Source organism: Myotis yumanensis, unplaced genomic scaffold (assembly GCF_028538775.1).
Source record: "Myotis yumanensis isolate MYYU_CA2020_CCGP unplaced genomic scaffold, mMyoYum1.0.hap1 SCAF_14, whole genome shotgun sequence".
NCBI lineage: Eukaryota > Metazoa > Chordata > Mammalia > Chiroptera > Vespertilionidae > Myotis > Myotis yumanensis.
Genome location: NW_027223765.1, coordinates 1,853,852 through 1,867,908, shown reverse-complemented (window position 1 = coordinate 1,867,908; position 14,057 = coordinate 1,853,852). Strand labels below are relative to the sequence as shown.

General features: G+C 61.4%; 1 protein-coding gene across 1 annotated transcript; it reads left to right on the top strand.

The window, feature by feature from the left end:
* The first annotated feature begins 1,037 nt into the window (after positions 1-1,037).
* Positions 1,038-13,711, top strand: CAMKV (CaM kinase like vesicle associated). The gene is made up of 11 exons (XM_070391286.1): positions 1,038-1,213; positions 9,574-9,682; positions 9,777-9,908; positions 10,073-10,147; positions 10,336-10,474; positions 10,597-10,717; positions 10,878-10,953; positions 11,046-11,182; positions 11,336-11,414; positions 11,594-11,681; positions 11,922-13,711. Exons 2-11 carry the CDS (start codon positions 9,588-9,590, stop codon positions 12,447-12,449), a joined length of 1,470 nt encoding a protein of 489 aa, XP_070247387.1. The 5' UTR covers positions 1,038-1,213; positions 9,574-9,587; the 3' UTR covers positions 12,450-13,711.
* The last annotated feature ends 346 nt before the right edge of the window (positions 13,712-14,057 follow it).

Sequence of the window (14,057 nt, the reverse complement as noted above, 5' to 3'; positions counted from 1 at the left end):
CGTTCACTCTGCAGACAGAGCTAAGCCTCCTGGGAGAAGACACGGGCTCTGCGCTGCAGACACCAGCTTGCCGGCAGATGCCTGCCCACAGGTGGCATCAGGCTGCCCTAGAAGAGGTGACCCAAAGCCCGGGCAGGGTGGGAAGGGGAGGAAGGTAGCCAGGGGCAGTCATTCCCCAGGCAGCCTTCCAGCCCCGCCCCACCCTCCGCACGTGGGGAGTCACTCCCCTGGGCATCCAAGAGGAGACTCAACATGGCAAAGGGTTGGAGCTGACCCCTCCCAAGATGGGGTTGGCAGGCTCCCTGGGAGGGGTGGGCTGAGTGGAGAAGCCTAAGTCTGCCCTCCAGATAGAGGCCTCGGGGCTTGTGAGGGGAACGGGCCAGCATTGGCCCACATGCCTCCCAGACAAGGGACAGAGGATGGCCACGGACTTCCCTTAGCGCTTCTGCCGGGCAGCTCTCAGCCCCTCCAGCCGGGGCCAGCCCCGCAGTCCACCCAGGCCGTGCTGGGCTCCCTTGCCTGGGCTCGATCTCCAGCTGCCCTCTGGGCGGAGGTAGGTCCGAGTCCCCAGAGCCCAGCCCAGGCCGCTGATGGTGACCCTGCGCTGGCTGGTGAGTTTGAGGACGACATGACTGGGAAGAAGGCGGAGTCCACACCACTCCATAGGTGACTCCCCTAGTTTGGGGAATTCAGGGCCATAGAGGAGAGGGCAGACTGGGCCACCATCCTGGCCCAGACTTGCGGACGGCACACGCTGTGGCCTGGCAGGAGTGGGGGTTGGGGTGGAAGGCGAGTCTGCCTGGGGGTCTTGGACCCTCACTGGCCACCTGCGCGCCCCCCCCCACCCCCCCGTCTTTATACTCCGTCGCCCAGCCAGGTGGAGGCCCTACGGGAGCCTCTGAGCGTTGGCCGGGCCTGCTCGGCACGGGCACCCGGTGGAGTGGGGTTTCAGCCTCAGGCTCCTCGGGGTCGGGGCGGAGCCGGCGGAGAGAGGCCCCGCCCCCAGCCCGCCCCCGGCCCGCCCCCGGCCCGGGATGCGAATTCGGTGCCGCCGAGCGGCGGGAGATGCTGAGGGTTCGCGAGCCGGAGCGGCTGCAGCTGGCGCCGCGTCTGCCCCGCGTGTCCGGAGCGGATCCTGCCCGCCGCCCCCGGAGCCCTCGGCGCCCCGCTGAAGCCGCGGCCGCCGCCTCCCCGTGATCTCCCGGCGCTGCAGGTGCGGGGCGGGCGGGCGGGCGCCCCGAGCGCGCGGTGTGGTCCCGGAGGACCGGGTCTCCGGCTCGAGGTGCGGGGCGCCGAGTGCGCGGGGACCGCGAGGGCTGTGGCCCCGGCGCGGGCAGAGCTCGCGGGCTCTGCAGATCCGGGGTCGGGTGCGGGGTTGGGCTGAAGTTCCCCGTCACCTCTGACAGCTCGGGGTCCCGGGGGGAGCCCCGGAGCCCCCAGTCCCCGCGAATCGCCTCTACTCGCCCCCCCTTTGTGTACCCCCCGTCTCGCTAGGCTCCTAATTGTGCGAACATTACCCCGCAGGCACTGGGGGTGTCCCATGGGGGCAGGGGCCAGGCCGAGCGGTCCCTCCGGACTCCCGGAGCCGCCGGCCTCCCCGCTGCCCTGGGCTCCCTCCCTCCCGCGCAAAGCAGCCACTAATTCCCCTGACAAGGGGGAGTTTGGGGGCATTTATTTATTATTTATTTTTCATGGACGACAACCTGGAGGGGGCTGGGCGGGCTGCCGGGAGCGGGGAGGGGTCCCCCCAGCCGCTGGGGACCACCAGCCCCTGAGCCCAGACCCAGCTTCCAGGGCTCAGCCCGGACCCAGGGCCGACCCAGCGCTGGGCGGTGGGTGGGGGACCACGCGCTTCCGCTGGGAGGTGCGGGCTCGGCGCTCACACGTGTGCCTCCCGCATGTGCGCTGCTGTGCCAGCGGGGGCGAGTCAGCAGCCCCGGGGAGGAGGTCGGGGGGCACCCGGTGGGAGCAGGGCCCTGGCTCAGGGGGCGGTGGGCGGTGAGCCGGGAGGTTCTGCCTTCCCAGCCTGTAGCTTGTGGCGGAGACCGGGGCGCCCCCAGCCCCCACAGCTCTGCAAACGCTTTGTCCGCACCTCCTGGCAGAGCCTGCTCCCCCAGATTCTCCCTTAGGGAGCAGGCCCTCTCCCTCACCGAAAGCTCAGCCCCTTCTGGCCACCCTCCTCCAGGCCCAGGCTTCGAGCCCCCCAAGGACCCCCAGGGGACCGGGTGCCCCCCCCCCCCAGTTGATTCCTGTCAGCTTTAGCCACCTGCCCGGCCTCGGTTTCCTCACGTGGGGTACTGGAGCTTCCACTTCTCTCCGTGCCAGGCTCTCCTCTCCTCTGCCCCGTTTGGTGCGGACACCCAGGGGCCGTGGGCTGCGTCCCCGTGCCGGCTGCTGGGCCTCCTCTCCGGCCCGTGCCCTGGCCACCACTCACTAGCAGCCCATCAGTCCCTGCCCTGGAGGAGGCCAGAGTCTGGCCTCCAGCCGAGGAAACTGAGGCAAGGGGGGGCGTGCAGCTGTTATCCTGTTTCTAGGTTGCTTCGGGGGCCGTCCTGACAGGACGCCCCGGCGGGAGGGGGCCGCGGTGGCAGGGAAGCAGGCTGAGCTGCCAAGGGGCCCGGGGCCCCGGAGAGGATAGCAGAAGGGGGAGGGGCAGCGCTGGGCAGCTGAGAGGAGGGGCTGTGAAGGGAGCAGCCAGGTCTCCACGGTTTGTTTCCATCCCCCACACCTGCGCCTTCCACACGGGACCCGCCTTCCTAAGCCGGGGTGATGCCAGGGAGGGGCTTTGACGGAGGGGGCGGCACTGCAGCAGCAGGCCTCTTCCCAGGGTGAGGCTGGGCCCCCCCTCTAATTAGCTGAATGCCCGGGACCCAGGAGGGTTCAGTCTCAAAGGTCCAGGCACCTGGCGGTTCCTCAGGGCGCTCTGGGCACCCTCAGGCCCTCAGAACCCCCTGCCCCTGCCTCTCCCGTATCCTTGTGGCTGCCTCCCTTCACTCCTTCGCCTCGATGCTCCCTTCCTTCCCAGGCTGTGCCTTTGTCTCTGTGTCCCTGCCCCACTCCCTCCCTCTTAGTCCCCCCACCTCCCCATCGGCTAGGGACCAGGGTCACGGAACCCCTGGGGAGGGAACCCGGCCAAAGCCCCAGGGAATTCATGAAGGGGTTTGGCCACCACCTCTCCCCTCCCCCTCCCCTTGTTTTAAAACTTCCATCACCATAGCAACCCCTTGCTCGCAGAGACTTCCCTGCATTCCCCCTCCTCCACCCGCAGGGAAGCAGGGCCCCCAGTGGGTTTTCTTTCAGGGGTTCAAAGACTGGGACCCTTTGGCTCTGCTGCATGTCGAGGACTGAACTTTCTAGAGGTGACCCTGGGCTGTCTGCCACCCCTGAGGTTGGAGAGGCCCCTCTCTCTGCAACACCTCATTGGACAGGAGGGAGTCGGCTGCAGGAACTATGGACGGTGGGTTAGCCGGGGCTGAGGCCCAGCCAGGGCATCCGGGGTCCACCCCCCACAGCAGGTGGACGGTGGCCTGGAAGCCTAGCTCTGCCGCCTGATGCCCGGTCCTGGTCCTGGCGGAGGAGAGCCGGGGAGGGAGGGGTGTCTGCAGCTGGCTTCACAGATGCCACTAAATTAGGAGGTGTTGCCTGCAGTTGTCAGAAGGCAGCCGAGGCCCCCCGCCCCTCCTCCCCGCGCCCTCCCAGCCCCCCGGGGTCGCTGGAAGCGTGGAACCCTGCATGACAGGGGAGCCCGTGGCAGGAAACTCCCATTTGTGGCTGAGAAAGGTGGGGCCTGACCCTAGTGAAAAGGAGGGGACAGGACTCCGTTGTGGGACTTCGGGACCTCTGCTGCAGTAGGGCCCCAGGGGGACCTTTATTAGCAGGGCACCTGCAGTCAGAGGCTTCCTCCGGGGCCTCAGGCTCCATTGGGGGGCGGGTCAGGCTGAGCAGAGTGTGGCTTCAGGCTCCAGGGAGGAACAGCTGGAGGCTGGTGGCAGCAGTGCCTGGGGCAGCCCTGAGCACACCATTCCGTTTCTCTGCAGAGAGAGGGGAGGGCCACGTCTCTAGGGAACCGCAGCTCTGAGGCTCCTGCGCCCTCCGGGCCCCAGGGCGGACCTGGGGCAGAGCCCAGGTTCTGGGTCGCTGGCAGGAGAGCTCCCCCCTCTGGGTGTTGAGTCTGGGCCACGGGGTGAGAAATGCAAACCCCTTTTTGCAGCTTCCGGTTCTGGAAGCTGCTCCTTGCTGTTCCAGCTTTGGGGCCAGCCCTCTCCCCCGTTGTCGCAGGCAAGTGCTAGGGGCTTGGAGCGCCAGCAGCCTCCCAGGTGGCAGCAGTGGGTGGCAGATGGCAGAGCGGTGGGGGTGGAGGGGACCAAGGCACTCATCCACGGGGGGCCCCTTTCTTCTCTCCCCGCCCTGGGCCCAGGTTGGGGGTGGAAGCGAGTGAGCACAGTCAGGCTGGTGAGAAGCAGCACCTGGCTGAGACCAGGCAGCCCTGGGGGCGGGCGGGTGGGCAGATCGGCCCCTGCCCTGCCCACGAGGCTTTAGGAGGGCTCCCGGCTGCCGAGACTGTGAGCACAGTCCTGGGTCCCTGTGGGCACAAGTGCATGTGCACGGCCAAAAGCTGGGCCGAGATCAGGGACAGGCACATACGAAGCCTCCCACGCCGTGCGTCAGAGCAGGAGCGGAGCGGTGGGGTGGGGTGGGGTGTGCGGAGCGGGAGGCTGTGGACGGCATTTCAGGGAAGGGCCATTTTGACTCTGAGCATCGGGATGCTTCTAGACAGTCTGTGCACAGACCACCTGGTCAGAGATCACGATGAAAGAATGGAGGCAGCCCCAGGGCCGGCACCTGGGGCCGTGGAGGCTGCTGGGCACGGAGGCCAGGTGGGCAGTGCCCACACTCCCTGCCCGGAGGGGACTCTGCCGGGCTGGCCGGTCGGTCACCTGTTGGTGGATGTTTTGGTAGTTGCCGGTTGCATGTTATAAATAACTCTGGCGTGACAATAGGAGACCGATGGGAGCCTGGGGGGAGGGCACTCCTGCCAGAGGGAGCGGTGTAGGCAGAGCCACAGAGCTGAGTGCCTCCCTGTGGCACCAAGCACGCGCCTCGACTCCAGCCCGAAGGCGGTCACCGCACACCAGGGGGACCCCCGCCGCCCCCCTGCCCCTTGTTAGGGCACAGAGATGGGTGCCGGCAGGGTGGGTGGCTGGGCCTCTGCCGCCAGCTGTGGGAGTGGGATTCCAGCCACACGCTGACGGTGGCGACAAGGACACAGTCGGGGATGCTCTTCAAAGCCCGTGCTCCCCTCTGCAGCGCCTCCAAGATGGCTTAAGCCCGGCCTGACTCACGCTGGTGAAAGCGATCGCCATCCCTGAGCCCAAGCAGCCCAGACGAGGGGCTGCTGGCATTCGTTCCCTGATGCTGAGGGCAGATTTGAGGGAGACCTGCCGGGACTGGGACCCCTGGGAAGCGGGTGGCCCCTGCCTGGGAGGAAGCAAGCAGCCAGGGCTGGCGTGGGCTGTGCGGGTCCTGGCCTTGAGCCCCTCTGACCACGCTCCTTCCTCTGGAGGTGGCTTCCTCCCTCTGCACTGCCTGGTGGCTGTGAGTGACTCCAGCAGGGGAGCATCTGGGCGGGCAAGGCCCAGGCCCGGCCCTGCGGGCAGCAAGTGGAGGGACGGGGTGCAGCCGGCAGAACAGGTTGGATGCAGCCTCGGTGCAGAGCTCGGTGCAGCCCGTGTCCGGGGCCGGGGGTTTTGGAGGCCGACTCTGAGTATAGCCTTTCCTTGGGGCGATGGAACCAGTCCCCGCAGCACCTCAGGTGCCAGGCCCAGGTGCTGGAATGCCTAGAGCCCACCGCGGTCAGCTGCGTGAGGTCACCCTTGTGCCTGGAACTCCGACCCTGGCCAGGGGCTGCTCCCTGGACCGGCAGCGAGCCCCAGGCAGGCTCGTCTCACTTTTCCGGACCTTTCCCCCTGCGTGGCTCCTGGCAAACCCTCCCCTCTCAGGCCCAGCCCTGAGCTGCTTCTCCCTCAAAGCCTCTCCTTGCTCCTCTACCAGGATGGGGGTTCTCCTTCCGGGGACCCCCCTGAGCACTGTACCCGAATGCAGCAGTGATTACAGCAATAAAAGTAATCAGAGTACGTGGTGGGCCGGCTCGGCCATGACATACTCAGCCCCACGTTGGGCGCCTTATGTGCCGAACCAGCTCAGCCAGGTTCGGGAGCCCGAGTGGGGGCGGTGAAGGATGGAGAAAAGACAGGCAAGAGAAGAAAGCTGGGTCTGGGTGGGACGCTGCCCTCTCTGATGGAGAGACAGCACCACGGACTACAAGCCGAATCTTTATTTTATAGCAGATTCCACGAGGCAAAGTAAGGGCGAGGTCAAGATGTTTACAACGTTCTCGTGGGTTTCAATCCTACTCAATTACATGCACCTGAACTCTATCAAGCCCACATCACTCAGGCACGTGGGGCCACGTGTTCCGACCACAGGTTCAAGCTCACAACTACAGCTGTTGGCTATAATTGTGCTGGGAGGGCTCTGCCCTCCAAGGTGGGACTTGCACGTGGCCATGAGAGGACTGTGCCCTCTCATTAGTCCGAGGCTTGAACCTGTCCAAACACTGTAGCCGCTCTCCACAAGAGTAAAAACCCTAACAGAAAGTTCCTAAACAAAAAGTATAAGCCTGCCCCTCTGACACCAGTTCTTTGCCCCAAAGAGAACTCTCACTTTCCTAGTTGTCCTTCTGGAACAGATCATAAACTGGCGTATAAGCTTTTAAAAATGTAGCCCTGGCCGGTGTGGCTCATTTGGTTGCGTGTCATCCCATGAAAGGTCGCCGGTTCGGTTCCCCGTCAGGGCACTTACCCACATCAAGGATTTGATCCCCGGTCGGGTGTGTGTGGGAGGCGACCGATCAATGTTTCTCTCTCACACTGACATTTCTCTCCTCCCTTCCTTTTTCTCTACAAAAATCAATAAAACATATTTAAAAAAAATAACAGAAGTGATATTTTAAAAAAAAACCTTTAAAAAATTTACCCAAATAGCAGCACCCTTTACCCACCACTCTGTTCCTTGCTTTCTCACTTCACGACATATCTCAGACTGTCCACAGCAGTACATTCAATCTTCTTTGTTCTTTTTATTTATTTGTAAATATATCACTTGGAGTGCGGGTGAATTTCCCGCCAAAATATAAGATGGCTCTGTCTTTTGGTTTTGTTCCATCCACCAAAAGGGTGGATTACAAACAAATATTTGGTAATACGCAGTTACAATCGGCCCGAGTTTACACGTTTCCCGCACTCCACCGCAAATCTATATGAACCGAGTTAAAGACGGCTCCCGCGGAGTACGCGCAATTCACGCGAGCCGACCTAACTCGTTTCCCGCACTCCAAGTGATATTTTTATTGATTTCAGAGAGGAAGGGCGAGGGAGAGAGAGATAGAAGCATCAATGATGAGAGAGAATCATGGGTTGGCTGCTTCCTCCATGCCCCCCACTGGGGATTAATACTTTATTCTTTTTAATAGCCACCAGGTAGTCATTACTTTGGATGGCCATATTTTTCTAAAAGATTGATTTTAGACAGAGAAGAAAGGAGAGGAACATTGATTTCTTGTTCCACTTATTTATGCATTCATTGGATGATTCTTGTATGTGCCCTGGCTGGGGAATCGAACATGCAAACTTGGTGTATCAGGATGATGCTCTGACCAACTGATCAACTAGGCCAGGGTCAGCTGGCCATCATATTTTTAAATCTTATTTTTAAATATATTTTTATTGATTTCAGAGAGGAAAGAAGAGGGAAAGAGAGATAGAAACATCAGTGGTGAGAGAGAATATTGACTGGCTGCCTCCTGCACGTCCCCCACTGGGTATCGAGCCCGCAACCTGGGCATGTGCCCTTGACCGGAATCGAACCTGGGACCCTTCAGTCCGCAGGCTGATGCTCTATCCACTGAGCCAAACCAGTTAGGGCTGGCCATAATTTTTATTAACAGTTTTAATTTGAAACATAACAGAAATTTAGGAACGTGTCAAACGTGTATGTACATTTTTACAAATTATTATAAAGCTGTGAAACGACCACTTAGGTTCAGAAATAGGCCCAACAGAATACCCCCAGGTGTCCTGACGCAATCACAACCCCTTCTTCCTCTTAGATCAGTGGTTCTCAACCTTGGCTGCACATTAGAATCACCTGGGAAATCTTTTTAAAATCCTGATTTCTGGGCCTCATCCTCCAGAAATTCTGTTTCTTTGTTACTAATGTTGTGGCCCCACCCCATAACAAAGAAACAGAATTTCCGGAGGATGAGGCCCAGAAATCAGGATTTTAAAAAGATTCCCAGGTGATTCTAATGTGCAGCCAAGGTGGAGAACCACTGCCTTAGAAGGACTCAAGGTGTTCATTTCCTAGCTTTTCGTTGTAGTTCTTCCAGTGTGTTTATATCCTTAAACAGCACAAGTTAGTTCTGCCTGTTTTGAATGTTACATTGATTCTGTAATTGAATAACATTGATTATAGATTATATAGTCACACACACTATATACATGTGTGTATATGTATTTATATTCACTTGTCTTTTTCACTCAACACTGTGTGTGTGAGTTTCACCTTGTGGTTGGGCAGAGCTATACCCACGTCATTCCCATTGTTGTGTAGTATTACATTGTGTGATTATGTCACAATAAATACACAATATAACAATGTTGATGGATATTCGGTTGTCTCTCGTTTTGGGCAATTATGAATATTGCAACTGTGAGCATCCTCTATGAGTATCCCTGACGCACAAGTACGTGTATTTCAGCAGTGCAGTTGCGGGTTCATGGGGTATATTTGACTTCTATCGTTTTAGCAGCTGGTTCCCAAAGGGGAGGCTTGCCCTCCACCAGCGGTGCCCATGTTCTCCTCATCTTTGCCAACACCTGCATCTTCAGACTTTCAGAGATGACTATCTGACGAGTGGGTAGTGCCAGCCTTGTCATCTGTAAAATAGCTGAAATGTAAAGAAACCACTTTTTGTTGTTGTTGTTAATCCTCAGCCAAGGGTATTTTTCCATTGATTTTTAGAGAGAGTGGAAGGGCGAGGGAGAGACAGAAACTTCGATGTGAGAGACACACATCGATTGGTTGCCTCCTGCACAAACCCCGACCGGGGCCTGGGCCCTGCAACCGAGGTACATGCCCTTGACCAGAAGCGAACCTGGGACCCTTCAGTCTGCAGGCCGACGCTCTACCCACTGAGCTACACTGGCCAGGGCTAAAGAAATCATTTGATCCATCTTTTCAGTGTGTTCATTACACAGTGACTCCCTGATATATCCTTTTGGTACACTTTTCATGAGCGGGCGATTGCGGTTCAGGTAGCCAAGCTGAGTGGCTGGAGGGCTGGGCAGACAAGCAGCTAGGAGCTGAGTCTGACCACCCTCCAGCCCTTCCTGCGTTGGCCTCTGCCTCTGGCGTGGCCTGAGCCGGCTGGGGCCTCCCGGAGGCGGCCTGGGTGCTGTGGGGAGAAGTGGGGAGCGAGCGGCACCGCTGAGCCAGACCCCATCCTGCCTGCAGCTCAGAGCCTGGCAATGCCGTTTGGGTGTGTGACTCTGGGCGACAAGAAGAACTATAACCAGCCGTCGGAGGTGACGGACAGATATGATTTGGGACAGGTCATCAAAACGTGAGTGCCGTGCTGGCGGGCAAGGGTCGGGGGGAGGGGAGTGGGGTGCAGCCTGCACCGAGGCCGGGGCTGAGTGGGGTGGCCACTGCTGCAGGGAGGAGTTCTGCGAGATCTTCCGGGCCAAGGACAAGACCACGGGCAAGCTGCACACCTGCAAGAAGTTCCAGAAGCGGGACGGCCGCAAGGTGCGGAAGGCGGCCAAGAACGAGATCGGCATCCTCAAGATGTAAGTGAGGCCTGGGGTGGGAGGGAGCAGGGCAGGGGCTGGCGGGCAGGGGCCTCAAGCAGTGCGGGCCTCTGGCCAGTTAGTCTGCTGCGGCCACAGTGGCACCGAGAGCCTCTCTTCGGGGCTCACTCAGCCCTGACGATTGGTTCTCCTCTCGCTGCCAGGGTGAAACACCCCAACATCTTGCAGCTGGTGGATGTGTTTGTGACCCGCAAGGAGTACTTCATCTTCCTGGAGCTGTGAGTGTGGGCCTGGGGTCCCAGGGTTCTCCCACACTCCGCCGCCAGGGAGCGCCCCTTCTCGGACCCTTGGGTCCCGGTCTCTGTGCCTTGCCCAGCCAGCTACCCGGTGTAGGTAGCCTGCCCAAGTGCTCCTGCCCCACCCCCCCGTCCTGCCCACGCCGGGCTCAGGGGCTGGTGTCCCTCAGGGCCACGGGGAGGGAGGTGTTTGACTGGATCCTGGACCAGGGCTACTACTCGGAACGAGACACGAGCAACGTGGTGCGGCAGGTCCTGGAGGCCGTGGCCTACCTGCACTCGCTCAAGATCGTGCACAGGAACCTCAAGGTGAGGCAGGAGCCTGGTCGAAGGGTCGGTGGGCAGCTGGCCTGGGACCCCGGACCAGCCTCTGAGGCCCGCTCCTCACGAGTCTGTCTCTGCCACCCCCATGCTATTCCTGGCCGGAGCAGCTGGAGAACCTGGTGTATTACAACAGGCTGAAGAACTCCAAGATTGTCATCAGCGACTTCCACCTGGCTAAGCTGGAGAACGGCCTCATCAAGGAGCCCTGCGGGACCCCCGAGTACCTGGGCAAGCAGAGGGGGCAGGGGTGGGGCGGAGGGGGGCGAGGGGAGACGGCCTTCCAGGAGTGGCTCTGGGTCGGGAGGGAGGAGGTCCCCAGGAAGGGGTGTGAACGGTACCGGGCCTGGCAGGCCTGATCCTGACCAGCCGGTTGGAACTGTGTTGGCAGCCCCGGAGGTGGTAGGCCGGCAGCGGTACGGACGCCCCGTGGACTGCTGGGCCATTGGAGTCATCATGTACATCCTGTGAGTGGACGGGCAAACGGAGGGGCGTACAGCCAGGGGGTGGGGCCTGTGCCATGGCCTTCCTGGCTGACCTGGGCCTCCGGCCCCCGCAGGCTTTCGGGGAACCCGCCTTTCTACGAGGAGGTGGAGGAGGACGACTACGAGAACCACGACAAGAATCTCTTCCGCAAGATCCTGGCTGGCGACTATGAGTTTGACTCTCCGTACTGGGACGACATCTCGCAGGCGGGTGAGGAGCGCCCGGCATCTGGGCAGAAGGAAGGCTTGGTGCGGGGGACCTGCTCTTGGCCTCCTCTCTGGGCTCTGCTCCTGCCCCGGCCCATCCATCACCTTGAGGTAGAGATGGGCGCCATGCCTAGCCTCTGCCTGGCTTTGTCCCCAGCCAAAGACCTGGTCACGAGGCTGATGGAGGTGGAGCAGGACCAGCGCATCACCGCAGAAGAGGCCATCTCCCACGAGTGGTGAGCGGGGCCCAGGGAGGATGGGAGAGGCCGGGGCTCCGTCCTCCTCACACCTAGCAGCCCCCATCCCTGAGACCCTGATGGGGGTTGGGGGCAGCCAGAAGGCCTGCCTGGTGACCCCTGGGTCTTACAAGGCTGGACAGAGTGAAGGCCACACTTCAGACGCATTCACTTTCCAGGATTTCTGGCAATGCCGCTTCCGATAAGAACATCAAGGACGGTGTCTGTGCTCAGATTGAGAAGAACTTCGCCAGGGCCAAGTGGAAGGTAGGGCCTGGGTGGCCCTTCCGTGGACTGACTCCAGGTGCTCCTCTGGAGCCTATAGCTGCTTGCCTGTCTCACTCGCAGGCTTTTCGCCACCCACGCGTAGCCGAGTGGCTGGGTGCCTAGCCCTGGGGTGATCAGAGGCAGCCAGGGTACCCTGGGGGGGTGGCCTGGGCTTGGCCTTGGCCAGGGAGTGGACTCAGCTCCCGTAAGCCGCCCTGAGCCTCTCTCTCCTCCTTTCAGAAAGCTGTCCGAGTGACCACGCTCATGAAGCGGCTGCGGGCGCCAGAGCAGTCCAGCGCCGCGGCCGCCCCGTCGGCTCCAGCCACAGACACTGCAGCACCTGGGGCTGCAGGTGGGGCTGCCCCGGCCCTTGGGGGCAGTGCCACCTCAGCCACAGCAGGTGACACTGCAAAGAGTGATAGTGCAGTCCCTGCAGACCGCAGTGCCACCCCAGCCACTGATGGGAGCATCACCCCGGCCACCGATGGGAGCGTCACCCCAGCGACCGATGGGAGCATCACCCCAGCCACCGACGGGAGCGTCACCCCAGCCACTGACAGGAGCGCCACGCCAGCCACGGATGGGAGAGCCACGCCAGCCACGGAAGAGAGCACTGTGCCCACCAGCCAAAGCAGTGCCACCCCCGAGCCAGCTTCGGCCCAGCCGGACAGCACAGCCTCAGGGGGCGCAGCAGGCCAGGCTCCGCCCTCTAGCGAAGGGGAAGAGGCTGCTGGCTCTGCCGAGTCCCGCAGGGAGGAGACCAGCTGAGTGGGCAGGCTAGTGGGGGGCAGGGACGGGCAGGAGGGTGGGAGAGTGGATGAGGGGCTTTTCACTGTACATAGAGTCACTGGCATGATGCCCTCGCACCCCTCCCCAGCCCCTGCCTCTCACTGTGGGGCATGTCTGGGGGCCACGGGGGAGCAGTCTCGTCTCCCGTGTGTATGTGTGAGTGGGGGGCAAGCCAGAGGCAGGACCGGCCCCAGCCCCTGCATGGATTCCTGTGGCTTTTGTCTTTCGCTAGCTTCACCAGTTCTGTTCCTGTGGGATACTGCTCTAGGGATCCTCAGGAGGCCCCTGCGCCTCTTCCCTTCAGCCTCAGACCCCCCCCAGGCAGGCCCTGCAGTCCCATTCCCTCCCAGGCCCTAAACTTGGGTGGCCTTGCCCTGAGAGCTGGTCCTCCAGCGAGGCCCTGTCAGCGGTCTTAGGCTTCTACACACGGAGGTATGTGCCTGTGGTACTGGGCGACTCTAGGAGTGGACACAGGCTGGTCCAGGGAATGCAGAAATCTAGAGCAGTATGCTTTAGGACAAGACTGGGCGTGTGGCTGGGGGCACTGCTCGGTAGCTGTGGGGTCCTCAGAAGTGAAAAGGAGTGAGGAGGGTAGAAGCTTCCATCTTTGTCCCTGGGAAGCCCCTCCCGAGACCCTCCCTGCCTCCTGGGTCCTGCAGTGGGTTGCCATGTGCCCTGAGTCCAGGAGCCTGAGTGGGGAAGGAGCAGCTAGGAGGTGGTCATGAGAACCGGGAGGACAGAGCGCAGGCCCAGCACTAGTGCACCAGCCTAGCTGGGTCCTTGCCACTAGCCAGATGGGAAGGGCTGATATCCCTGGCTCTCCCCAGACGGCCACCCTCTGGATCAGTTGACGGTCCTCACCATCCCGGGGGCCTGCTGCATGGCAGTGTCCCACTTCAACCCCGAAAAAGAGAGGCGTTCCCGTGATGTCTGACCCGCTCCCCTTCCTATGGGGGCCGAGAGAGGCCCAGGTGCCTCTGAGCAGTGCTGAGATGAGGAGGTGGGACGAGGCTCCCCAGTTTCCTGATGGAGGCTCCTGGTAGGTGCACTTGTCAGACCCCACCACGGCCTGGGCAGGCAGCCGCACTGGTCCCGGCCCGCTCGGCACTCTGGTGGCGGCCCTGCCCTTCTCCCTGCATGCCTGTGGGTCTGCTCTGGTGTATGAAGATCAGTGGGTGAACTGTGCCTGCTGAACCTGGCAAATAAATGTCACCCTGCCAACGCCTCTGGCCACCCTCTCACCTCTGCTTCCTCTGTCTTACTGGGGAGGGGCCCCGGCAGGCAGGGGGGAGGGGAGGCTGGAAGCAGGCGCACAGGTAGCAGCCTGTGCTGGGGGCCACGGGGCTTGCTTGGCCGAGAGTGCATCACCCTCCCCGGTGTGTCCCTTGATGGCGGTGACGGGTTCCTTTGGACTGTAACCCACGTGGATGGTGGGTCCTGGGTTGGACTTGTGCCAAGGAATACCCTCTGGGCTGCTGTCACGACACGTCCTATGTGACAAGGAGTCTCTGGTTTGCCCTAGTTGGTGTGGCTCAGTGGATGGAGCGTCAGCCTGCGGACCGAAGGGTCCCGGGTTTGATTCGGGTC